Here is a 27,077-nt window from a genome sequence, read left to right as displayed (position 1 = left end):
TTCATCGTTTACTTTACAATTCACTCTTGTTGTGTGGTGCGTTCTGTGGGTTTTTACATTTTCGTGTGATGACATATATCCCCCATTATAGTGTCATACAGATACTATATATTTCACCGTCCTAAAAAGTCCTCTGTTTTCTGCCTAGTCATCCCTTTCTGCTAACCCTTGGCAACTACAGGTCATCTTATTGTCTCCATAATTTGCATTTGCCGAAATGTCATATAATTGGACTCATCAGTATGTAGCTTTTTCAGTTTGGCTTCTTCACTTAATAACGTGTATTTAAGTTTCCTCCACATCTTTTCGTGGTATGGTACCATTTCTTTTTAGTCCTCAACAATATTCCACTTCTGGATTTACTACGGTTTGTCCAATCACCTGCTGAAGGACATCTTGGTTGTTTCCAGGTTTTGACAAGTAGGAGTAAATCTGCTAGAAACATCCATGTACAGGTTTTTGTATGGATGTGAATTTTCAGTTCCTTTGGGTTAGTATGGAGGAGTATAATTGCTGGATCATATGGTAAGAGTACGGAGAAGGCAATGGCAACCCACTCCAGTACTCTTGCCTGGAAAATCCCATGGATGGAGGAGCCTAGTAGGCTGCAGTCCATGGGGTCACGAAGAGTCGGACACAACTGAGCGACTTCACTTTCACTTTTCACTTTCACGCATTGGAGAAGGAAATGGCAACCCACTCCAGTGTTCTTGCCTGGAGAATCCCAGGGACAGCGGAGCCTGGTGGGCTGCCATCTGTGGGGTCGCACAGAGTCGGATACGACTGAAACGACTTAGCAGCAGTAGCAGCAGCATGGTAAGAGTATGTTTAGTTTTGCAATAAACTGCCAAACTGTCTTTCATGGTAGCTGTACCATTTTGCGTTCCCACCAGCAATGAATGAGAGTTCCTGTTTCTCCACACCCGCATCAGCATTTGGCGTTCAGGGTTTTGGCCATTCTGATAGGTGTGTAGTGGTATCTCATTGTTTTAATTTGCATCTCCTTGATAACATAGGATGTGGAGCATCTTTTCATATGCTTGCCATCTTTTTGGTGTGTTGTCTTTTAGGTCTTTGTCCCACTTTTCTATCTGTTTGTATTCTTATTGTTGTGTTCTAAGAGTTCTCTATATATTTTGGATAACAGTCCTTAATCAGATATGTGTTTTGCAAATATTTTCTCCCAGTCTATGGCTTGTTTTTCCATTTTCTTGATGCTTGATTTTTAAAAAGTATTTTTTACTCAGACCTTTTAAAATATTTTTTTTTTAACTCGGATCTTGGTCCATCTTTAGGTTTACAGTTTCTTTTGTACTTACATTTAAGCTTTAAGTGTTCAGATGTTTCTGGAATAGTTCTTTGTTTACATAGGTGGTAAATTAGTTCTTAGAACCATTCTCAGCATCCCATACCTCTGACAGTACCTCTGTGACATTTGTTAAGATGAAGACCAACCACTTTTACACAGTTTCTTTATATTGTATATTTTGTTTGGTTGATTTGAGATACTAATTTTAAAAGTTTTCTTTTCCCTAATACCGAGACACAGTTTATAGGTTAGGCTTTTAAATATACCGTTCAGATTGTGGAACCATATTTCTTTCTCTTCACTTGAAACTGCTGTGTCTAGCATTTAACTTTCTTTCATTTAGTTTGAATCACTTATACCTATGTGAGTGGGGTCTCTCTCCCTCTCTTACCCCTAACATGCTGCTTTTTAAAGTTGAACACCAGAGGCTTTCATATCTTAAACACTTAACTGGTATAGTTTATTTCCCTCTTTTGTATACAAATGCATTACTACAAGGAGGTTCAAATCTATTGATATGAAACTATATGATAGATCAGTTGGCCCATGCAATAAATAGAAGGAAGCAATATCTTTTTTATAGAATCATGTTTGTGTAAATTGTTATGCATCGGTACTTGAGTTATGGTCAGTGACATGCCTCTTATTACATATAGTGTTAAGGATGCCATTAGAATTTTAGTATTTCTTTGGTCTTTCTCTTCTCTCTCCTTAAACATAATATACTCATCTTAATACCATAGCCATGTAGCAATTCTGTTAGATAAAAGCAACTATTTAATTTTGCTGGCACAATGCAAGGAGCACAAACATATTTTGTGTTCTTATATGTATGTCTTTTACATATGTGTGTATAATTTTATATCTTAAATATTAGCCCTTTGCAGCCATTTGCTCGAGGAGGTGGTTTAATGAATTCAATTGGTACAGATGGAGCACACCAAAAGTCTGAAGCAGAAAAACAAAGATAGTTTTAACCATGTAGTTTCAGAATAGCTAGTCTAGAGAGATTCTTCTCAAGGGCCTTTTCATGGGTATGGACCTTTCAGGATCGAAGGGTTTCTCCTCCTCAGTGGACCAGTGGAGGGCACTGGGGATATTTCAGGGTTTTTTAATCATCTTGGATGAAAAAAAAGAAGCCTGTTTTTATTTCATTGTCTTTCATTGGAGACAGTTTGTGGATAACTTAGACTAACTTCCAAATCCCTCTTTTTTGAAAAAAATTATTTTAATTGGAGGACAATTTTTCCACAATATTGATTTGACATCTGCCATACATCAACGTGAATTGGCCATGGGGATCCTGTCCCTGCCCCTGCCGCAAACCTCGCTCCCACCCCTCTAGTTTGTTACAGAGCACTGGACCAAATCCCTCTTAGTGCACCCTATTTACTAAACTGCGAGAGGGAGAGATGGGCACCAGGAGACAAAGGTGTCTGTGATCCATTTTTCTGATATTAAATGTGCTAGTGGTTAGAGATACCAATTAATTTTAAAGACAGAGAGGGATAGCCATGCCTCACTTCTTCTCTTGCTTGGATAAATTAAGTAAGATAATGTCTTTAGTTATATGGAGAGATCTACACTTCCTTGCTCTTTGAAATCACTCATTCACATACCACCACCACCATCAAAAACCTTTCCTTTTTTTTTTTATATTAGAGATGAAGATGACATCAATGATGTGACTTCCATGGCAGGGGTCAACCTCAGTGAAGAAAACGCCTGCATCTTAGCAACAAACTCTGAATTGGTTGGCACACTCATTCAGTCCTGTAAAGATGAACCGTTTCTTTTCATTGGAGCTCTACAAAAGCGAATTTTAGACATTGGTGAGTACGATTATTGACCTGATAAGACTGTCTGATCCAAGGAAAATGTTATCAAGAGTTAGATAGCCTGGGTTGGTTTTTCTGGAAACTCTGAAGCTTAAAACAAGTTCTGGAAGTAATCAAGATTTCATGGGTGTTACAAAAGAAGTATTTTATTTTAAAAATTATTCAAATAACTTAAATCATACAACCTGTGGTTTCTGGTATAGGTAGTAGTAAATATCATAAGCATATAAATATACTTATGATATTTTTTTTTTTCTGTGCTGTTCTTCCTTGGTTGGCCTTTAGGCATGTAATTTATGTTACAAATTTGTGTTTATGAAACAAAGAAATAGCCAACGAGATTAAGTCCCTTTTTCCTCATCTTCATCCTGGAACTCAAACCCATCCTTACGGTAAAAGAGCGAAACTAGAATATCAGGGTTCTCTCTGGCCAGTAGTTGTTAAATGGCCTGAAGTATGTGAAAGGAAATGGTAGAGAACATACCTGTTTTATTCTGGAGCCAAACATCTTTGTTGTTAATAGCAAATTCACAATGGTAACTGGAAAAAGAGACAGATTGAAGAGACATTGTTGTGTGTGTGTCTTCTTGTTTCTTGTGTCCTGACGCAGGGGCTTGCCAGAGACTAACTCTCCTCCTTCACACATGTCCAACTTGAGGGGCCAGCACCGGTGACCTTTTAGTATGCTTGAGTAAGAACCTTTGCATTCTGTGTTAGAGACTTCACACAAAACTGTGAAAGTTTCAATATAGTGAAAATGAGTATACTACCCAAAGCAATTTATAGATTCAATGCAATCCCTATCAAGCTACCAACAGTATTCTTCACAGAGCTAGAACAAATAATTTCACAATTTGTATGGAAATACAAAAAACCTCGAATAGCCAAAGCGATCTTGAGAAAGAAAAATGGAACTGGAGGAATCAACCTACCTGACTTCAGGCTCTACTACAAAGCCACAGTTATCAAGACAGTGTGGTACTGGCACAAAGACAGAAATATAGATCAATGGAACAAGATAGAAAGCCCAGAGATAAATCCACGCACATATGGACACCTTATCTTTGACAAAGGAGGCAAGAATATACAATGGATTAAAGACAATCTCTTTAACAAGTGGTGCTGGGAAATCTGGTCAACCACTTGTAAAAGAATGAAACTAGAACACTTTCTAACACCATATACAAAAATAAACTCAAAATGGATTAAAGATCTCAATGTAAGACCAGAAACTATAAAACTCCTAGAGGAGAACATAGGCAAAACACTCTCTGACATACATCACAGCAGGATCCTCTATGACCCACCTCCCAGAATATTGGAAATAAAAGCAAAAATGAACAAATGGGACCTAATTAAACTTAAAAGCTTCTGCACATCAAAGGAAACTATTAGCAAAGTGAAAAGACAGCCTTCAGAATGGGAGAAAATAATAGCAAATGAAGCAACTGACAAACAACTAATCTCAGAAATATACAAGCAACTCCTTCAACTCAACTCCAGAAAAATAAATGACCCAATCAAAAAATGGGCCAAAGATCTAAATAGACATTTCTCCAAAGAAGACATACAGATGGCTAACAAACACATGAAAAGATGCTCAACATCACTCATTATCAGAGAAATGCAAATCAAAACCACTGTGAGGTACCATTTCACACCAGTCAGAATGGCTGCGACCCAAAAGTCTACAAATAATAAATGCTGGAGAGGGTGTGGAGAAAAGGGAACCCTCTTACACTGTTGGTGGGAATGCAAACTAGTACAGCCACTATGGAGAACAGTGTGGAGATTCCTTAAAAAACTGGAAATAGAACTGCCTTATGATCCAGCAATCCCACTGCTGGGCATACACACTGAGGAAACCAGAAGGGAAAGAGACACGTGTACCCCAATGTTCATCGCAGCACTGTTTATAATAGCCAGGACATGGAAGCAACCTAGATGTCCATCAGCAGATGAATGGATAAGCAAGCTGTGGTACATATACACAATGGAGTATTACTCAGCCATTAAAAAGAATACATTTGAATCAGTTCTAATGAGGTGGATGAAACTGGAGCCTATTATACAGAGTGAAGTAAGCCAGAAGGAAAAACACCAATACAGTATACTAACGCATATATATGGAATTTAGAAAGATGGTAACGATAACCCTGTATACGAGACAGCAAAAGAGACACTGATGTATAGAACAGGCTTATGGACTCTGTGGGAGAGGGAGAGGGTGGGAAGATTTGGGAGAATGGCATTGAAACATGTGAAATGTCATGTATGAAACGAGATGCCAGTCCAGGTTCAATGCACGATGCTGGATGCTTGGGGCTGGTGCACTGGGACGACCCAGAGGGATGGTATGGGGAGGGAGTAGGGAGGAGGGTTCAGGATGGGGAACACATGTTTTAAAATTATTAAATTTAAGAATAAGAAAAAAAAAGAAAAAAAAAATGGATAACCAACAAGGACCTACTGTATAGCACAGGGAACTCTGCTCAATATTATGTAACAACCTAAATGGGAAAAGAATTTGAAAAAGAATAGAAACATGTGTATGTATAACAATCACTTTGCTGTACACCTGAAACTATCACAACATTGCTAATCAACTATATTCCAACATAAAACGAAGTTTAAAGAAATTATATTTTCAAACAAATTCAATACCTGTTTATAGATCTGACTACACTGTAGCAAGCAAGTGATACTCTTCAAATTCTATCACAGGAATAAAAAAGCAAAGAACAAAATATACAGATTTTTATTTTCATTTTCAATCTGCTAAGTGTGTCAGATACTTTATCTTCTTTGAAAAGAAATCAGAAATCTTTGGCTTTCATTCATCCAGATTTCTATTCCATCATTTTTCCCCAAATAAAGTTCATTATCTTTACCATAAATGTTCCAAATCCCATTTACAACCCCCAAATACCAGAAAATAGACATTTTGTGATTCTCTACAGGAAGTGTAGTTTTTAAAACAGTCCAAACCATTAATTTAGTTGAAATTCAAAAGATTTCCAACCAATCTGTATTATAATCTCTAAGCCAAGCAGAAGAGCAAATTGGGACAAAGTTCATCAATTCCTATCAATTAAGTATAAATACACATAGCATATTTTTTTCTGCTTTACATTTGGTGGGACCATGGTTGACATTTTAACTATTTATCTTCCAAATTTAAGTTATAATTGTTTTCCAATAAAGCTTACATCAATCCTTTAAAAAAAAAAAAAACTGTGAAAGTTTCAGATGTTTGATACATCCATGGTATATTTAAGGACTGTAAAATGCATTGCTGTTATATATTCTAAGTCTACTTAAAAATTACTTAGTAAATATTTGAGCTCCTACTGTATGCTGTACAAATTATCACTTTTTTCACCTCAGTATATGTTATCCTTTTATTTTGAAAAAGTAGAATTTCACTTCAGTTCAGTCGCTCAGTTGTGTCCAACTCTTTGCGACCCCATGAACTGCAGCACACCAGGCCTCCCTATCCATCACCAACTCCCGGAGTCCACCCAAACCCATGTCCATCGAGTCGGTGATGCCATCCAGCCATCTCATCCTCTGTCGTCCTCTTTTCCTCCTGCCCCCAATCCTTCCCAGCATCTGGGTCTTTTCAAATGAGTCAGCTCTTCGCATCAGGTAGCCAAAGTATTGGAGTTTCAGCCTCAGCATCAGTCCTTCCAGTGAACACCCAGGACTGATATCCTTTAGGATGGACTGGTTGGATCTCCTTGCAGTCCAAGGACTCTCAAGAGTCTTCTCCAACACCACAGTTCAAAAGCATTAATTCTTCTGTCCTCAGCTTTCTTTATAGTCCAACTCTCACATCCCTACATGACCACTGGAAAAACCATAGCCTTAACTAGACGGACCTTTGTTGGCAAAGTAATGTCTCTGCTTTTGAATATGCTGTCTAGGTTGGTCATAACTTTCCTTCCAAGGAGTAAGTGTCTTTTATTTATTTTTTTTTCATTTTTTAAAAATTTATTTATTTATTTATTTTTATTGCTTCCTTTTTTTAAAAATTTTATTTAATTTTTAAACTTTACATAATTGTATTAGTTTTGCCAAATATCAAAATGAATCCACCACAGGTATACATGTGTTCCCCATCCTGAACCCTCCTCCCTACTCCCTCCCCATACCACCCCTCTGGGTCGTCCCAGTGCACCAGCCCCAAGCATCCAGCATCGTGCATCAAACCTGGACTGGCATCTCGTTTCATACATGATATTTTACATATTTCAATGCCATTCTCTCAAATCTTCCCACCCTCTCCCTCTCCCACAGAGTCCATAAGCCTGTTCTATACATCACTGTCTCTTTTGCTGTCTCGTACACAGGGTTATTGTTACCATCTTTCTAAATTCCATATATATGCGTTAGTATACTGTATTGGTGTTTTGCCTTCTGGCTTACTTCACTCTGTATAATAGGCTCCAGTTTCATCCACCTCATTAGAACTGATTCAAAAGATCAACTGATTAAAAAGAATAAATGTATTCTTTTTAATGGCTGAGTAATACTCCATTGTGTATATGTACCACAGCTTGCTTATCCATTCATCTGCTGATGGGCATCTAGGTTGCTTCCATGTCCTGCCTATTATAAACAGTGCTGCGATGAACACTGGGGTACACGTGTCTCTTTCCCTTCTGGTTTCCTCAGTGTGTATGCCCAGCAGTGGGATTGCTGGATCATAAGGCAGTTCTATTTCCAGTTTTTTAAGGAATCTCCACACCCTCTCCAGCATTTATTATTTGTAGACTTTTGGATTGCAGCCAGTCTGACTGGTGTGAAATGGTACCTCACAGTGGTTTTGATTTGCATTTCTCTGATAATGAGTGATGTTGAGCATCTTTTCATGTGTTTGTTAGCCATCTGTATGTCTTCTTTGGAGAAATGTCTATTTAGCTCTTTGGCCCATTTTTTGATTGGGTCATTTATTTTTCTGGAGTTGAGCTGTAGGAGTTGCTTGTATATTTTTGAGATTAGTTGTTTGTCAGTTGCTTCATTTGCTATTATTTTCTCCCATTCTGAAGGCTGTCTTTTCACTTTGCTAATAGTTTCCTTTGATGTGCAGAAGCTTTTAAGGTTAAATAGGTCCCATTTGTTTATTTTTGCTTTTATTTCCAATATTCTGGGAGGTGGGTCATAGAGGATCCTGCTGTGATGTATGTCAGAGAGTGTTTTGCCTATGTTTTCCTCTAGGAGTTTTATAGTTTCTGGTCTTACACGTTTAGATCTTTAATCCATTTTGAGTTTATTTTTGTATATGGTGTTAGAAAGTGTTCTAGTTTCATTCTTTTACAAGTGGTTGACCAGATTTCCCAGCACCACTTGTTAAAGAGATTGTCTTTAATCCATTGTATATTCTTGCCTCCTTTGTCAAAGATAAGGTGTCCATATGTGCGTGGATTTATCTCTGGGCTTTCTATCTTGTTCCATTGATCTATATTTCTGTCTTTGTGCCAGTACCACACTGTCTTGATAACTGTGGCTTTGTAGTAGAGCCTGAAGTCAGGTAGGTTGATTCCTCCAGTTCCATTCTTCTTTCTCAGGATCGCTTTGGCTATTCGAGGTTTTTTGTATTTCCATACAAATTGTGAAATTATTTGTTCTAGCTCTGTGAAGAATACTGTTGGTAGCTTGATAGGGATTGCATTGAATCTATAAATTGCTTTGGGTAGTATACTCATTTTCACTATATTGATTCTTCCAATCCAGGAACATGGTATATTTTTCCATCTATTAGTGTCCTCTTTGATTTCTTTCACCAGTGTTTTATAGTTTTCTATATATAGGTCTTTAGTTTCTTTAGGTAGATATATTCCCAAGTATTTTATTCTTTCTGTTGCAATGGTGAATGGAATTGTTTCCTTAATTTCTCTTTCTGTTTTCTCATTATTAGTGTATAGGAATGCAAGGGATTTCTGTGTGTTGATTTTATATCCTGCAACTTTACTATACTCATTGATTAGTTCTAGTAATTTTCTGGTGGAGTCTTTAGGGTTTTCTATGTAGAGGATCATGTCATCTGCAAATAGTGAGAGTTTTAGTAAGTGTCTTTTAATTTCATGGCTGCAGTCATCATCTGCAGTGATTTTGGAGCCCCCCAAAATAAAGTCAGCCACTGTTTCCACTGTTTCCCCATCTGTTTCCCATGAAGTGATGGGACCAAATGCCATGATCTTCGTTTTCTGAATGTTGAGCTTTAAGCCAACTTTTTCACTCTCCTCTTTCACTTTCAGAATTTACGTTAGTTCAAAAGGATTGGAGTTCAGAAAAAGTAATGGTAAAATGTTTGTTTGCTGTTTGCTTGTGTTTTGTTTGACTACTCTCTTCTCCAGCCCTCCCTCTCCCTCTTTCTCCTCCCCACTCCTCTCTTTCTTTCTCTTTCGTTTTCTTCACTGCATTCTGTTTTGTACTGTACAGGAGGCAGTTCCTTAATTTGGGATTAAGCCTGAGCACATACCTTTCTCTGATGGCTTGGGAAATTTGCTGGTGTTTTAACGGCTTTTAGCCACATAATTATTTAGAACTCTGGTGGAGTACAAGTAGATTCGTACTTAATTTTATCAATACCCTGCCCCCTTCTAAATTTTATTTCTAGCTTGATTTAGACTGTGTGACAGGAGAACTTTTAGTATTGAAAGAACATTTTTGATCTTTTAGGACAGAGATTGACAGGTTTTTTTTTTTTTTCCTGCAAAGGACCAGATAGTAAATGTTTGCTACTTTGTGGGCAAATATAGTCTGTCGCAACTGCTCACCTCTACTGTTATATTACAAAAGAAGCTGTAGACAATATGTGAACAAATACGAAAGACTGTATTCCCATCAAACTGTATCTATAAAGAGAGACCAGATTTAGCTTGCTAACCTCTGCTTTCAAGAATTCTGGGGATAAGTCTTTGTATTTTCAGTTCTTAGGGATAAAACACAAACTTGTCATTTAATATGATGGAAAACTGCAAAACTTCTTCCTTCTCAATTACCTAAGCTTTTAAAACAAAAACCATAGAGTGAATTGAGTTATATATTTCTAGGAATGTTCTTCATTTATAATAAAATTTCGTGTTCACAGAACAGGTCAGAACCAAGATCATTTTTTAATAACAGGAGTTATAAATTAACCCAAAGAATTTGGGGAGGAAGATTTTCTTACTTGGATGTGGTAGGGGAGTAAACATGCCAGTGTTCTTCCTTTTTTGTCAGTTACCTAAATTAAATGACACAGACTTTCTGTAAAATCACATAGTAAGCTTTTGAACACCAACTTGATCTCCTTAATCAGTTAATGAACTTTACCAAAAAGAGTGTTTTATTTTAAAGTGAGACTTTAACTTTGGAACTCTGTCATGTTTTATCATCAGTTTAGTGAGGATATTAGAAAATGTGATTGTTCACTAAGCCCTGAAATTGTTTGCAACTCCCAACACTTGTTTATTTTTAGTATTTTAGAAATATGGATTTTTCTTTAACTTAGGCTTCTGTTTTATATATATGCAATTATTTTCAAAGTTTTTTCCCAGACACTATATTATTAAATGTTCGTTTTTCTTAAAGTATCAACTGGCATGTCATCCTTTATATACCCATGTTTGCTTATAATTTTAATTATTGGATTGTTTTGAAATTGTATTATTGCTGCTATACAAGGCCCCACTATTTATTTATGCTGACTTAAAGTAGATTTGACTTTCCAGTTTTTTCCCCTTCCTTGAATCATATATTGGTGATGAATTCAGTTTTGCTACAAAGTAATGAACTACATTTTGAAGGTTTGGTACAGATGAAGCTGAATCGTTTTATATTCTTTTTCTGTCTGGTTTAACATAGCCCATGTTTTGAACTAAAGTTCAACATTTCTTATGGCAGCATTTATGATCAAACAATATATTTAAGATTTGTTGGCTTTTTAAATTAAAGCTTATTTTTTTTTGCAATCCTTATTCACACTTTGAATATATAAGAATGTATTTCAGATAGAGTGCAAGTTAAGTATTATATTTTTAAGTTTGTGTAAATGCATATGTTAAAAACAAACACAATAGCACTTAGAAAACTCATTTAGATGAGATTACGTAATTGCGTATATCTTTAGGGTTATCATCTCTGATGATACAGGTGGTTTCACTGAGCTGGAGAACTGCTGTTTAAATACTGATGAGGTTGTTTTATAAGTAAGCTTCTGTTTTGGGGTATGTGGTCTAAATTGTTTTCCTGAAACTTTCTTCCTAGTTAGCAGAAGGAAGAATAGAAGTTTGGTTTATTTATAGAAAGAGATATAGTGAAAGAGAAGTTTTTAAAATTGATGAGTAAAATGATGAGGCTTTGAACTCACTTCAACTTGTAAATTAATTATCAAGTCAATTTATAGAACATGAGTTAGTGCAAAGTAAGCATGATTGGTATTGTACAAAAAGTATAGGTGTGTCATGTAGACAAGTTATTAACAGAGACTCACAATCTGAATTCATGGAAATAAATGTTGTAAATTGCTAACAGTGTCAAACAGGGCAAAATGTAATTTTCTATTTTTTTAATTATTAAAATTAACAGAATACAGCACTAATTTCTGCAGTTACCATTTTCCTCCCTGAACACTAGACTTGATTTGTGTTCTTATTAACTTTGTCCTATAAATGACCTTGCAAGGAGAATGATTCTAGAGGCTAAGTGAAACAATGTCTATATTTTCTGAGGCTCCAGGCTAGGTTTTATTAATGTAATGTCTAAGATCTTTGAAGTTGTGACTTTACCAGGAAAATCATAATCTCCAAACCTTTATTCGTAATGGGTATGACTTCCAGGGGGAACAGAATACCTGCTGTGCTAATTATTTCAATTATCAGCCTCTACTAAAACACGTAATGGATTTTCCCTGCTTCCACAGGTAAAAAGCATGACATTACGGAACTTAATTCTGATGCTGTGAACTTGATCTCCCATGCAACACAGGAGCGATTACGAGGCCTTCTAGAAAAACTGACTACAATTGCTCAGCATCGAATGACAACTTACAAGGTAAAGGAAATCATTAGAGAAAACCAAGCTCTTCTCTCTCCTTTTTGTTCTGTTAAAGGTAGCTTTTTGTTATGGATTCATATTCTAGGTACACTTTTCAAGGAAATGGTTGAGACATAATTCATATTGGTAGAAAATCAAATTCTCATTCCTAATGTGCCTTATTTAGATATGTTTACATGACAAATAAACAGAGTTTCAGTAGTATCCAAAGCTTCTGTGTTAGTGTAGACTGAAATACGCATCTGTTATGCCTGAGGCTTCTCTTCCTAAAGCTCTTGACTGGAAAGGGGAGGATGTGTTAGAAAGAAATATTGGGTAGCTGTGTTCTCTTCAGTGATCCGTACTCTGCTGGCAACTCCCGTTTCCTTTCAGTGAGTTAAGTGATTGCATTGAGGACTTTTATTTTAAAAAAATTACATGCACGAATAGCTTTATCTTATGAACCAAATGGTATGAACCAGATCACTTGCCATCATCAAGATGAAAGCACTAAATTTATTTGTATTATGGTTTTGATGGAGAACAAATATATTGGTTGATGAAGGTTAAAAGAGAAAAAGATAACCTTTCCCCTCATATCAAGAAATGTTCACAGCTAGATTTTATACAACATGGTACATGGGTAACCTTATAAGGTTTTGAGTTTGCAAGAATGGTCATTGTCATGATATCCTAGACATAGGTTAAAAGGAATCTAGGGAAGTATCATCTATGCTTAGGGTAAATTTCCTGGAGGAAATCATTCTATTTTCTCCCCTTTCTGCTTCATTTAGAATTTTGAGAGAACTGTTTATAGTTGCGTAAATCTTTTTTGAGAATTTGCTATACTGACTTAAATGTCATCAGAAAAAAATGAGGAAAAAAAGACCCCTAATGTCAGTATTTATTTCTGTGTACTGCTGGAATTTGTCCATTTCTTTTGGGTTATTTAATTTATTGGCATAATGTTGTTCATAATATTCTCTAGTAATCCTTTTTATTTTTGTAAGGTCAGTGATAATGATCCTACTTTCTTTTCTCATTTTGTTTCCTGAAGATATAAGGTTGGTTACTTATTTACAATCTCCTCTTTTAATGTAGGCATTTCTTTATTGCTATAAAATTCCCTCAAACACTGCTTTTGCTGCATTCAATAAGTTTTAGTACATTGTGTTTTTGTTTTCATTTATCTCTTAGTTATTTTCTGATTTCCCTTGAGACTTCTTTTATCTATTGGTTATTTAAAAGTATGTTGTTTAATTTCCACATATTTGTGAAATTTCCAGTGTTCCTTCTGTTGATTTCTAGCTTCACTCCATTGTTGTCAGAGACTATTCTTAGCACAATTCAGTCATTTTAAATGTATGAGGCTTGTTTTGTGGCCTAACATATGATCATTCTTAGAGGCTATTCCATGCACACTTGAGAAGAATGTGTATTCTGCTGTTGTTGGGGAGGAGTGTTCGGTATGTCTGTTAGATCTAGTTGGTTTGTAGTGTTAGTCCTGTTTTCATATTGCTATTCTGTCTAACTACTCAATCCAGTATTGAAAGTAAGGTATTAAAGACTTCAACTACTGTTGTAAAACTGTCTCTTTCTGAATTCTCCCCTTTTCCTCACCCTGTTGTTTCAGAGATACACGAGTGTACTTTCATTTACAGTAGGCAGTTTCTGTACAAAATGTAGCATATACATTTAGTATGGGATAGAATTTTTCCAATGATTGATTGTAATGGAATGGTTTCCATTACAATTTCCAATGTAATGTTTACTATCCCAAATACCATCCAAAGCTTTATTATGTATTACCTTCAGATGGAGTAGTTCTTGTAAGGTATGTCAGCAGCACATATTCCAAAGATTTAGTTGCCTCAGGCAAAATGGATAGTATCTACTCCACTTAGAAACTCAGTAATTTAGCTTTAAGCTAATACCTCCTTAATTTTCTGCCTTAATATTGTCTATCCTGATTGATTTTCACCCCCTCTGCCTTTCTCCACACTTACTCTTTAACATAGCTAATGCCACTGTGTGAGTTCATGCATATAGAAAGGCAGCTGCATGATCATCCTTCTTTAAATAGAAATGATAATCATTTAATTATTTTTGGATCTAATTCAAAGTTATACTTATTTTGTAGACTCTGATTATAATAACCTTTTTGTCACAGATTGAGCCTTGTCCTTATATTTTGGTTCATCCTGATAGGATTTGTTTATCTGTACAGTGTGGGAAAATTTACTCCATGAATTTCATAACAATGAGCTACTTTTATTAAAAGAGATGGCCGGATTTTGCTTTTGATTTGAAATCCATCTACTTTTGATAATCTTTCACCTGGTTAGATATAATTCTCTAATTAATCATAGTCCATAAATTGAAATTTAAATAAAGAGGTGGAAAGTAAACACATGCAAAGCTTCTGATCTTGCTGCCAGGTTTTTCCCCACTGAAGATATATTAAGAGTCTTCTAGTGCCGGTGGCTGTGGAATAGCTTCAGTGTTTTCCAGTCGAAAGGGGCTGTAGTGCTTTCTTTAGATGGGATTCACTTGATGATGTTATCATTTGGTCTGAGTCCTTGTATTTTCATTACTAAACCACCCTCCTCTGTGATCCAAGAAGACTTCAGTTAGACCAGCTGGATAGACAGGAGGGATCATGATAAGATTGGGGTTACTGTTATTTAAATAAAGTTAGAGACTCAGTAGAAATAGGGAAGACACTCATTTGTTTAGGATCTGGAAGAGTAAAGGAAGGATGCATTAAGCAAGAGGTAGTTGCACTGAGCTGAAAGAGAGAGAGAGAGAGAGAGAAGGAATCTTAGCATGGAAATGAGATTGGGTTCAAATTTAGAAAGTCTCTGCCCCTTTTTAATTTAGCATTTGTTGTCCTTTTAAATTAAATCCTCTCAGTAAACTATCTCCAGAGTGTATGAACACAAAAATGGTAAAAATGAAGTATTTAAGAAACCACTGGTTATTTTGTTTATGCCTCTATGGTTGGCCCATAATGTATTCCATATTCTATCTTGTATTATTTAACTTTAAAAAACATTTGAGAATTCTTCTTTGTATTAAACACAAAGTAAAATAAGTAGCACTAATACATCCTTGTTCGTTATACTATGTAATACTCCTTTGATCTGGTTAAATACCAACAATAAAAATTTAATTTAAAAAGAATCTTGGGCATATGAAATCTCTCAGTCCCAGTTAATTGAATCAGCCATGAGCTTGGGATAAAACAAAGATGGGAATGGTACGGTAACCAGATTTCCAAGCCAGGCACTGACTGTTGGACTAAATGTTTAAAAACATTCAGTTTTCCTGTTATACAGTCTCCCTCCTATAGCTTAGATGTCTGAATTACTGAGATGAATAGATGGCAGGAAGTCACCCCCCACCCCAACAAGCATATGTGTATTAATATTAAGAGAGACGGGTGGTCATTATCAGATGAAGAAAATAAAGTATTTAGATTGTAAAGCACTGTTTTATACTTTAGCATATCAGAATAAATGAAACTGTAAACTTTATCCTTTTATGGAACATTGAAGATGAATAATTACACTTCTTGTTATAACTCTAATTTATGGAAGTTTCTGCCCAAGTCCATAGCTTAAGGAAATCCTCACAACAGGGTTTAGGATTTTAATGTTTGCCATTTGATCTTATGTTGTCTTTTGATAGAAGTTGCATTTGTTTGTCAAAGTTAGACCAATTCAGCAATAGAAGCAAAGGTGATAACTTTCATCTTTGGTGTGTTTTTCAGGGAGGTGATTATTTTTTTTTATCTTTTATGGGCCTAAGATTTAATTAATCATTAAAGTCTGATGAGATTGACAGTAGTTTAACTAGAAAGATTTAGATGATAGGTAAACAATACACTGTTTTGCTTTCTATTCCTACTATCAGGATCCACTGGGCTTAATTCCTTTTTCCTCCCCTCTGGATGAAGCTTACTAGGAAAGCTCTTTGAAATTTTTGCTTAATCGCCTCTCACATTTTAAGAATGAGGGCTTCCCTAGTGGTTCAGACAGTAAAGAATCTGCCTGCAATTCAGGAGACCCAGATTCCATTCTTGGGTCAGGAAGATCCACTGCAGGAGGGAATGGCAACCCACCCCAGTATTCTTGCCTGGAGACTTCAATAGACAGAGAAGCCTGGCGGGCTACAGTCCGTGGGATTGCAAAGAGTTGGACGTGACTGAGAGATTTTCAAACTTCTTTTTAAATTGCCTCTCAGATTTTAAGAATGGTTAACATACTTGCTTTGTTGTTCGTTTAGCAGAAATAAAATATTACGTCCTAAAAATTTACCTCCCTATGTATCTTGGTGTAACTGTCTTTAGTTGATTTATAACAAGACCTAATGTAGAATGTGTTGCCTTGGATCATCAGAAGACTTTTTTTTTCCCCAGGCAAGTGAAAATTACATCCTGTCTAATGACACCAGATCACAGCTCAAATTTCTTGAAAAGCTAGATCAACTGGAGAAGCAGAGAAAGGATTTAGAAGAAAGAGAAATGTTACTTAAAGCAGCCAAGGTAAGATCCTGTGTGATTTATGAGTGAACATGGCCTGGTAAGGAGGTCAGAATCAGCTTTATCATTGGTTGACTGTCTTGGTTTTGTTAGGCCATTAGATGTCTCTGAAGGATTTCTTAAAATGGAATAGTTTTTAAAAGTTTACTTATTTTGAAATCATCCCATACTTACAGAAAGGTTGCCAGAACAACACATCTCCTTTTAGTTGAGGTTCCCATTTTTAAGATTTTAGTGTACTTGCTCCATCTCCACTGTTTCTGGAAACAGGTACACACTCCCATCATCATTATTCTTTTCTTCTGTTCTCTTTCAATTCAGAGGTTTCTCGTACTGTTTTCTCTAGTCTTTCTCTGAACCTTTGAAAGCAAGCTTTAGACATGACATCTCATCATCACTCCTGAACATTGTAGCATGTGTTTGGAAAATCAGGGACAGTCTTCTGTATAACCTTCCAAGTCAGGATGTGACTGATATGACACGACCATCTAAATCCTTAGACCCCAGCCAGCTTTCACCGGCTGCCTCAAATCTTTTTCCTTCAAGGTCCATTTTCCCGTTCAGCTATATGTGTCTGTCCAGTTGTCATCTCTTTTCAGACTCCTTCTTTCAGATCGCCTCACCCTTTTCCTTTCATGTCTTTGACAGGTTTCAAGAGTACAGGCCTTTCCTTCTATAGGTGACTCTGAACCAGAGTTCATCTTGTGTTTCCTCGCGATTTGATTTAGGTCATGCATTCTTGGTGGTTATACATACATAGAAATGATGCTGTGTTCTTCTCAGCTGATTCTTTCAAAAGGCAACCTTGATCAGTTCTCTCTATTTTAAATTTGCCCTTTTCCCCTTTGTAATCAATTAGTTTTTTGTAGAAAGGTATTATAGGATTATACCAATAATCCCATATGTTATCAAACTCCACTTAGCAACATTAGCATCTATAGATGATATCTATGAATCAGCTACATCTACGATGGCTGCCAAATGGTGATTCTTTATTCTTGTCACGTCTTCCACATTTGTTAGTACTGTCTTCTATGGAAGAGCTTTTCTTTCTCTCATTCATTCACTCATTTTTATCAGTATGGCCTCTCAGATTTCTGTTTGATTCAACAGGTTGTAACCTGTTATTGTCATGATTTATTCTGATGCTCAGATCTCTTGAGTGGGAGACCCTTCCAGCTGGCACCTCTGTTCTTTTGTCTGATTAACATCATTCACTGAACATGTCCTTACTTTCAGGCACAAGATACTCCAGGCCCAGCTTTCATTCATCTTCCCCAGCCATAGAATCAGTCATTTCTCCCAGGAAGCCTATATTTTTTCAGTTGAAGATAATGCCCAGAAACAAGATTAGAGCCTACCGTGTGCCCCTTGCTCAGAGGGTATTATTACATGTAGACCCTGTCAAATAGACAGAGGTAGGAAGTATATGTATGGTATGTATATATGTGTACATATGCATATAAACACACAGATCAATAAGTATTTTTCTGTGTGTGTATGTTATAAAACCATAAATTTATATTATAAAACTATAATTTTTTATATGAATACCTTTGACACTATTTTATATCTTAGGATTCTTCCTACCCTTAACCTTTCCATGTTTATAAGTATTTACTCTGTAGTCAGAAACTTGGCTCTCATTATCCTTGATATATTTACTTATATTTGCTATTTACTTATTTGATCAATGTAACTAATCTTTCAAGTAGCCATGTTGACTGACTCTTCTGTCTGTTACCACTGTTATCCCTACCCTCATTTCATGGCACATGCAATTGGCTGCCATGCTTGCTGGCCCATGCCTTGGCGAGCCTCCACAGCCCTTCATCTCCCTTCTTTCTTGGCCTCTGGTCTACACCTTCATGTGTCAGGGTGCACCAGAGCTGTGTGACTGAGCAGCTTCTCACTGCCCACAGTCTCAGTCCCCATTTTTGACCCCTCTTGCACTGGGAAAGGCAGCTGGGACAGGCAGATGCTCTTTCCTGAGCCTGTGAGTGTTATAAGCAAGCATGCAGCCTCTGTAACGAGGTGGTTTATTGGGATTTTATTTCCAATTACTATGCTGTAAACAAGGTTATAAACTATTAAATACTCGTTTAGTTCTTGTTGGATGTAGTATATTATATTTGCTCTCACTTTCCCTTCTTTTCACCTTGTAGTCTTGCAGGTTTTCTTACCCAGTAAATGACATTGTTACTCACCCAGATGTTCAAGCCAAGAAACCTAGGACGTCATTGTTAACTCCTTTCCTCTCTTCTTGTCCTGCATCCAGTCACTTCCTATTCAGTTCCCAAAATGTATCTATTACCCTGTCTTCATCACTGTTGTCACCACTATAAGTCATCTTGCCCTTGAACATCTATATCTTCTAACTAACATCCTTTTCTTTCTACAATCCATTTTTCATACTGTTGTCAGGATAATGTTTTCATAACAAATCATGTATGTGTCTCTGTTGCATAAAATTCCTTCAGTGGCTTCCCCTTGCACTTAAATTAAAATCCAAACTTCTTACCAAATTTTAAGTGGCACCCACCTCCCTCTCTGACCTTGCCTCGTGATTTTCCCTTCTTCGCTCATTCAGCTCCAGTCACAGTGAGCTTTCATTGCTCTCTAGGTTTGTATCCTAGACTACTGATGAGGCATCCAAAACTGATCGCTGAGTTCCCTTCCCCAGATCTAGCGCAGTTTTGACCTTCTCGGAAAGTTGGAACTATCATCCTTCCAGTTACTTAGACCGCAGTCCTAGGCGTCATCCCTGACTCCTCTCTTTACTTCACACCCTGTGTCCAGTCCTTCTGTAAATGTGGTTGGCTCTGCCCCCAACATATGTTTCAATCTAATTATTTACTGTAACCTTCTCTGCTCTGATTCCGGCTCAAGTCATCCTCATCTCTGTCCCAGTCTTGTATTCACAACAGTTGTCTTAGAACAGTCTCCTAATTGCTCTGTGTTCCTGTGCCTCCAGTCTTGGGTCCCTTCAGTGCACCCTGTACACGGCCTCCAGGGTCCTTTCAAAAGTGTCTTGTCGGTGGCATCTCACACCCGTGCTTCAAATCCTCCAGTGGCTTTTTCTTATAACAAGAATCAAACCCCAACTCCTTACCGTGGCCTGCAAGGCGGCCCCTGGTATCCAGCCGCAGCAGCCTCCTTTTTTCCTCAAGTGTGCCAACCAGATTCCCATTTTTTGGCTTCTGCAGTGACTTCTGCCTTCTGCTTGGGGTGTTTTCCCTCAGATCTTTGTGTGGCTGCCTCCTGCTTGTCATTCAGATCTCCACTCAGTTTTCACTCCTTAGCGATGGATTCTGTCCCATTCTAGCAGTAGAAGTACTCCCCGCTTCTATCACATGATCCTGTTTTCTTTATAGCACTTACCATTCTCAGTCATTTTTTATTTTTCCCCATTGTAAATATTTTGTGTTTCACAGCTGTGTTTAATTTCTGTGAATTTTATTATTTTTATCTTCTTAGGCAGGGACTTTGTCTTGTCATCTCATTTCTGTATCTCCAAGGCCTAGAACAGTGACAAGTCAAGTAGGATACATACTGTGGGTAGTCACTAAATGTTGGTTGACTCACAAAAACTTGATAACAAAATGTGCCCGTTTTATACTGAGACAAAGTATTATATACACAAACATGTACATGCACACATATACACATGTTTTTGTGTGAATACATACATACACATACTCATTCTCTCCTAACGTAGATATAATAATAAAGGAGTTTTCTTAGTTTCAGTTGGAGTGAAGTTGTTCTATTAGATTGGACACAAAGTGAAGAAAAAATTACTTTGAATAGAATCTTATGTAAGTATTAAGGTGTTTAAAATTAGAAGGCACTCAAATCTAAACTAAACTTTCTAAAGTTTACTTTAGAAAAAACTAAACTAAACTAAAGTTTCTAGTATTTTCCTTTAACAAAATTCTATTAAATTAGGAAAATACATTTAGCTTTTATTTTGTTAGCCTATCTTTAGTTAGCTAATGTTTCACTTTTTAGAATAAATATTCAGATTTATAAGGAATTAGGTAATTTTGTTAGAATGAGAAAAAGGATACACCTGTCCATAGTGTCTTTTTCAGCAGACAAATGTCCAAGGTGTCAAAAATAAAATTCCTTCCTTACCTTTTGATCCAACATAGCATTACATGTAGAAGGTAGCTCTCTTCTTATAGCAGTCTTCTAAAATTATTCATTTTTGGAATGTTGAACTGAATTAGCATGGAAAGAAACATTCAATAAACAGTTTTTGAACTTTTACTTGGGCAGAGCATTCAACTAAGTGCAATAGAGAATCCAAAGAAGATAACATATTCTAGTGAAAACACTGTGGTGTATTTCTTCCTTAATTCTTAAAAATTACACTTTTGGAGAGAGAGAAATTCAGTTCAAAGTCCATCAGTTTCTTGATTGTAATAGTCTTTGAAATACCATATGTTTTACCAAAATGGCTTCACCTGAGGATTAGCCAGTGTTGATTGTTTTCATTCATTTAAGCTAACAGTTATCCTCCTTTGCTTGCCTTCCTCTGTACCATCCATGTTTCAGTTTTTAGTGTTCCAACAAGAACAACGTCATGCCTCAACTGGACCTGACCGACATTGTTAGCATCATTTTCTGTATAAACTTCCTCCAGGCTAGAACCGCAGCAGCCAGCCCAGATGATGAGGTGGGAGGAGGTAGGGGGAGCACGGGACAGGATTGAGGCATTTTCCCCCAGAGCTAAGGTTTTCAATCACAAGAGAAAATTGTCATTTATTAAATATTTAACGGCAACTATGGTGTTTAGATGCTAGTAATTTCTATTAAAATTTTCTTTTCCTTTGATAGAGTCGTTCCAATAAAGAAGATCCAGAACAGCTGAGATTAAAGCAGAAAGCCAAAGAGGTAGGACTTTCAAGTTACCATGCTTGTCTTTGTGTTGGAGGGAAGGTTGGCAGCTTTCTCCTGGCAATTAGGTCAGGGTTTATTTTGCTGTTGCATACCATTTGCCGAAGCCTTGGGGAAGGACAGGAACTGCTGAAGGCAAGGGCAGTGCTTCAAATGAGGTCAATGAGTTATGTGCTCTCTTTTTAAAATTTATTTTCAAGGCTTAGGCCTGTCTAGAAATGGCTCTTTGTAAACTCCAGCAGCCCAGTTGGAGGAATATAATGTGGGATTAAAAAAAAAAGAAAAAAAGAAACTTCTGAGATTTAGCATCTGGGACTGTACAATAGGCTACATTTTTCCAGGGTAATTGTTCGTTTTGTAAATCTGATACTGCTTATAATTCTTTGGCTGGGAGGTGGTACTGGGATTTAGTTTTAAATGGAAAACGCCTCTGGCTTTTAATTTTCTGGGCCCAGCAGTTTTCTGTTCTGGAATGGAGCCCTTGTTTCTCACAGTTCATGTTTAGCTGCAGGGGTTTTAGTTTATAGCTTAGACTGGTTAAGCTTTTACTCCCAGAGGCCTCTGCATAGCAACTGTAGAAATCAACAAATAAGTTCATTTATGTCTGCAGCCTCCTCTCAGTAGCTGACTTTTTACATTTCCCAATATCCATTTCCTGACTTTTCTAGCCCCAGAGAAAAAAGCTCCACTAATTGGAGCTTATTTTAATTGAGCCTTAATATTGGATCTCACTGGAGTTGCCCCCAGAGCTGCTGAGAACAGAAGGAAATGAAAGTACCTAAGGTTGAAGATGGGGTGTGTGTGGATGGATGGGTGGGTGGGTGGGTGGGTGGGTGTGGGTGTGGGTGTGTGTGTATGTGTGTGAAATTTTTCACTTGACCTACAGATTTCTTTTCCCTGCTGAATAAATCATCAAGCCTGTTCACATTTCTGATTAAGGATCTGACAGCAGACGATAATAAAGACAATTGAGGTGTGAGACGTGTGATATGGAGCTGAAGAAATTGGTTTCTATAGTTACTTGACTGATTTCATGCAATTTTTAAGGATCTTTGTGCTAAATAAGAGTGATTTCCTGAGCAACCTTTTTCCTTAACTGTGCCTCTTGAACTATGAAATTTGTTGTTGCTTAACATTGCTGCACTCAGCTCCTAGGTGCCAGCAGCAGCAGGTTATTTATGAATGTTTTAAGGGCCCTTATTGTTTGGATTAATGTAGGAGCTGAGGCAAAACAAATGGAAATCTAGTAAGATCCTTACAATCAATGTGGTGTGTGTTCACTAAAACAGAAAAGGAAGAAAACGTGAACTCTGGATGGAGGAGTTTCTGGATTGGGGTGAAGAGAACTATGAAAGGAGAACGTTAAAAATGATTTGAAACCAGAATCATTGTATTTCAACAACAAAAAGATTTCTGGTACTCGTTTCTTTCCAGTGGAAAATTTACCTAAAAATATCACCTGAAAAAAGGAACCACAAGAACTATACCTATACTCTTTCAGCAAGCCTGGCTTGATGGTGGATTCTGTGGCGATGGACACTCTGTGGTTGCTTTGAATCATGTGTGGTCCTCTTTGTTTTCATTAAGGACGGATTAGATGGTTATCTTGCTTCCAATTCCAGCCACTTTTGGAAAATATGTATCAGAAATCTTACCCTTTTATCATTAAAGGCCTTATCCTGTCTGTTCTTCCTTCATAAACCTTCAAACCTCTGAATGAGTAGATTCAGTTTTCCTTCAAATTTATATGGAGTGGTTTTGGTTGGTTGGTTGGTTTTTCTTTTAATTGTGTATGTGTGTGTGTGTGTGTGTGTGTGTTTTAAATTCCCTGAGGGATGAATAGTTGGATAGGATTTTTCAAAAAAAGTCTAAAAGCAAATATGAAGGAGAAAAAAACTTCTCCATGAGAGCAGGTGGTGGCAAACCTGTTCTTTTTTCTCCCCACTCTTTTCGCGGCTCCATTTATTTCTTTTTCCTAGCAAGATTTAAAAGACTGTATATTTTCTTTCCAAAATATTTGGAAGGTTTTCTGGTTGCTTGCTATTTTAAATCCTCTTTGATTAAAAAAAGAATCAGATACATTGGCCCGGTTCCAAGAACAGGGCCACCCTGTATTTGTTGCAAATGTTTAATAAAAGTAAAATATTGTCATTTTTGTCATCCCTTTGCCCCCTAGAACTCTTGATAACTAATATTCTTAGGGCCTCTAGTTTAGAATCAAATATACCATATTTTTTTAAGAAAAAACTTTTATTTTGTATTGGTGATATAGCCAGTTAACAATGTTGTGATAGTTTCAGTGGACAGCAGAGGGACTCAGCTATACAAAAACATGTATCCACCTTCCCCCAACTCCTCTTGCATCCAGGCTGCCACATAACAGAGTTCCATATGCTCTTCACTAGGTCCTTACTGTTTATCCATTTTAAATATAGCAAAACACCGTATTTTGTTTGGTTGCAATAATCATTGACCCTGTCTTTTTTTTTTTTTTTGAAGTTTACCACTTCAAATATTTATTTAATAAATTTGAAGGTAAATATGGAAAAGCTACAAAATACAGAAATTTAGTTTATTAAATTCCTTTCAATTATAAGAAAAATATGAAGCGTGCTTCACATCTGTATTTTTTATTTTGAAAATATTGTGCTAATAAATCCTAAAATGAGATGCCAGTCCAGGTTCAATGCCAGACCCTGTCTTATAGAGTTGAATTGTTATATCGTCATTTGTAAGGTTATCATTTGGAATGTGTTAATTGTTATCACACTGGTATAAACTATAAAGCTTTGGTTTTGTAATGTTTTAGTATTTGGCTGTTTAGGAAGTTTTCACTGTCCAGTCACGAAAATTAGTACAGATGCCTTCCAGTTTCCCAATTAAAACTGCTTTGGTCTCCTTTTCCAGGTAATTACCTACTTACCAAGCTGGGTACAGGAAATAGATTAATGACCGTATCTTACAAATATACAACTCCAAAAAACTATTTAAAGAAGCTGTAGGCTTTATTGATCCTGAGAAATGTTTCAGCAATGATGTCTGTCATATAAATATTAAAGCACAGCTTGAGTCCCCTTTGTACATAGGCTTATACTTCATGATTGCTTTTAGATGTTAAGGGCTAGAGTTTTGATCTTGGTCATTTCTCCCCTTGGTTTTCTTGTCTCTAATACAGTTTTAGAATCTATGCATTCCTTCTCGACAAACTGTGTTCAATTGAGCAGGTTTTTATAAAGGTGTCTAATTTCTTTTCATCCTTCCTGTTGACTTCTTCCAATTTTGTCATTCTCATTCAGCACATAAAAAAGAGTAAACTGGGTACTTCCCTGGTGGTCCAGTAGCTAAGACCCTGCGCTCCTATTGCCGGGGGCCTGGGATCGATCCCTGGTTGGGGAAACTAGATCTCATATGCCCCAACTAAGATCCAGTGCAGCCAAATAAAAATAAAGTAGGCTGCCTTTGGGTTTGCCTTCAGCTTAATCTCAATCCAGTGAAGTAGCTCCTGCTACATTCTATTCTTATTGACCTGACAGGTTATCTGTCTATTTGAAAACCTTGTTGTCTGGCTAAAATGGCTGTGGATATCAAACTTTCTTTAAATTTATTTTTATTGGAGGATAATTGCTTTACAGTGTTGTGTGGGTGTCTGCCATACAACAATGCAAATCAGCCATAAGAATACATATATCCCTATATCCCTTCCCTCTTGAATTCTAATTGCAACTTCGGGGCCATCTTTTTCCTGTTTTCTATTTTTTCCTAGAAAAACATCATTATACGTGTCCTCTCTTTTTATTGCAAGTTTATATTTTAAATATGGTCACTTTTAAATTTTGATGGCTTTTTTATTCCCTTAGATACTTTTACAAAAATGTAAGTACTGACATTCTTCCATTTCACTGTCCGTTTGTGAAAGGTTTTAAATAGATTACTAATTGCCAGATTGTGACTTCAAACAAGCAGGGGCATTTTTGTTCAGTGCATCTGCAGACTTGTCTGAAATGTGTGCTGTGTGTCCTAGATTACCATCTAGCCTTCAGTGTTTTCCTTTCTTACCACATCATCCAGAATTCTATGGAGCAAGCCATCTGACCTTGGAGTTCAAACAGCCTGACTCCTTAAACATTTGTTATATATATTGTGACCCTTATTTCCTTTTAAATATCTTCTTTCTCCTGTGGGAATGTGAGTTCAGTACATCTGTGCAGAGTGAGACAAAGAATTCATTTTCTGTATAACAATTCCTAGCATTCCCATTTTCATTTGTTATCAGACAATAGAAGAAAGAAAAAGGAATGCAAGACATGTAGCTACTGGCACGTTAGTCTCACAGTGCTACCTCTGGAAACTACAAAAATAAGTATTAAATGATTAAAATGCATAACAGTACCCTGAAGTACTTGGGGTTTTTGATTGTATAAGATAGAAGAACTATAAGAAATACAACTCTCCATAAAACATTATTGTGCAATAAATAGAATACTGACTCATAAGACTCATTACTGATTAGAAAATATATTATTTAGGTACAAGAAGGGTAAGGGACTTTTTTATAATGAAATTTTAAAAGATATGGAGTCAATGAAATGTGATGGTGAAGGCTAACTGTTAAATTATAGCAAATTGTGTTTAAACTTTATGCTAGTTCTACAGGAGTCAAAATTCATGGAACACTGAACAGGGCAAAATGAAATTTGTCATTAAAAGTACATTCTAGCAATCAAATTAATGTAGTATGGAGAAGGTGTTCTTAAAATGACAAGTTATAAAGAAATTGTATACATAGCAGAGAAACAGAATTGCCGTGTTTCAAAGCATTGGTAGTCTAAGTGGTTCTCAAACTCAGGTATACATAAGAATTATCTGGAGGACTTGTTAAAACACAGATTGCTGGGTCCCAGGCACCTATGATACAGCAGGCCTGGGTGAGGCCTGAGAATGCACATTTCTGACCAATTTCCACTGATTTTGCAATTGCTGCTGCTGCTCTGGAGACTACACTTATAATCCTTGGTCCAGGAGGAGAAAGAAGGTGGCCTTTAAAATCTATCACTTTTCTTTTCCCATTGACTGCATAGTCATAGAAGGTTAAATTAAATACTATGATTTGGGGACTCTGAGAATTGGCACAGTTCAGGCCCCATCCAGTTACCATTCACTTGGTTCTTTTGGACACAGGAAAGCTACAGTAGGTTTTTTAATGGATATTTTCACAAGAGACCTTTTTGGTTGTATCTCTGGATTGGTGTACGTGAAAAAGATGACATTTTATTTTTTATTTAGAGCTTCTTCAGAAGGGAGTATGCATCTTTAATTTTGAATATGGGATCTGTGTGTCTTGAGAGACATGTTTTCCTTTTGTGGGAAAATGTATGTATTATAGCGGAGGGAGCATTGAGGTAGGAGTCAGGGGTCTTGGATGCTAGATTCAGTCTACCATTGTCTCGATTTCACTGTGGGAAAG

General features: G+C 36.7%; 1 protein-coding gene across 1 annotated transcript in view; it reads left to right on the top strand.

Moving 5' to 3' along the window:
* Nucleotides 1-27,077, top strand: part of TAF4B (TATA-box binding protein associated factor 4b) — a 112,048-nt gene that overhangs the window by 52,756 nt on the left and 32,215 nt on the right. The window contains exons 10-13 of the mRNA XM_061399705.1: nt 2,972-3,141; nt 12,056-12,186; nt 16,589-16,714; nt 21,554-21,610. Of these exons, the coding sequence (XP_061255689.1) occupies nt 2,972-3,141; nt 12,056-12,186; nt 16,589-16,714; nt 21,554-21,610 (484 nt within the window). The remainder of the gene's footprint in view (nt 1-2,971; nt 3,142-12,055; nt 12,187-16,588; nt 16,715-21,553; nt 21,611-27,077) is intronic.

The sequence above is a fragment of the Bos javanicus genome, chromosome 24, assembly GCF_032452875.1.
Source record: "Bos javanicus breed banteng chromosome 24, ARS-OSU_banteng_1.0, whole genome shotgun sequence".
Taxonomy (NCBI): domain Eukaryota; kingdom Metazoa; phylum Chordata; class Mammalia; order Artiodactyla; family Bovidae; genus Bos; species Bos javanicus.
Note: the sequence above shows the minus strand (reverse complement) of the source record. Positions and strands in the feature narration are given on the sequence as shown.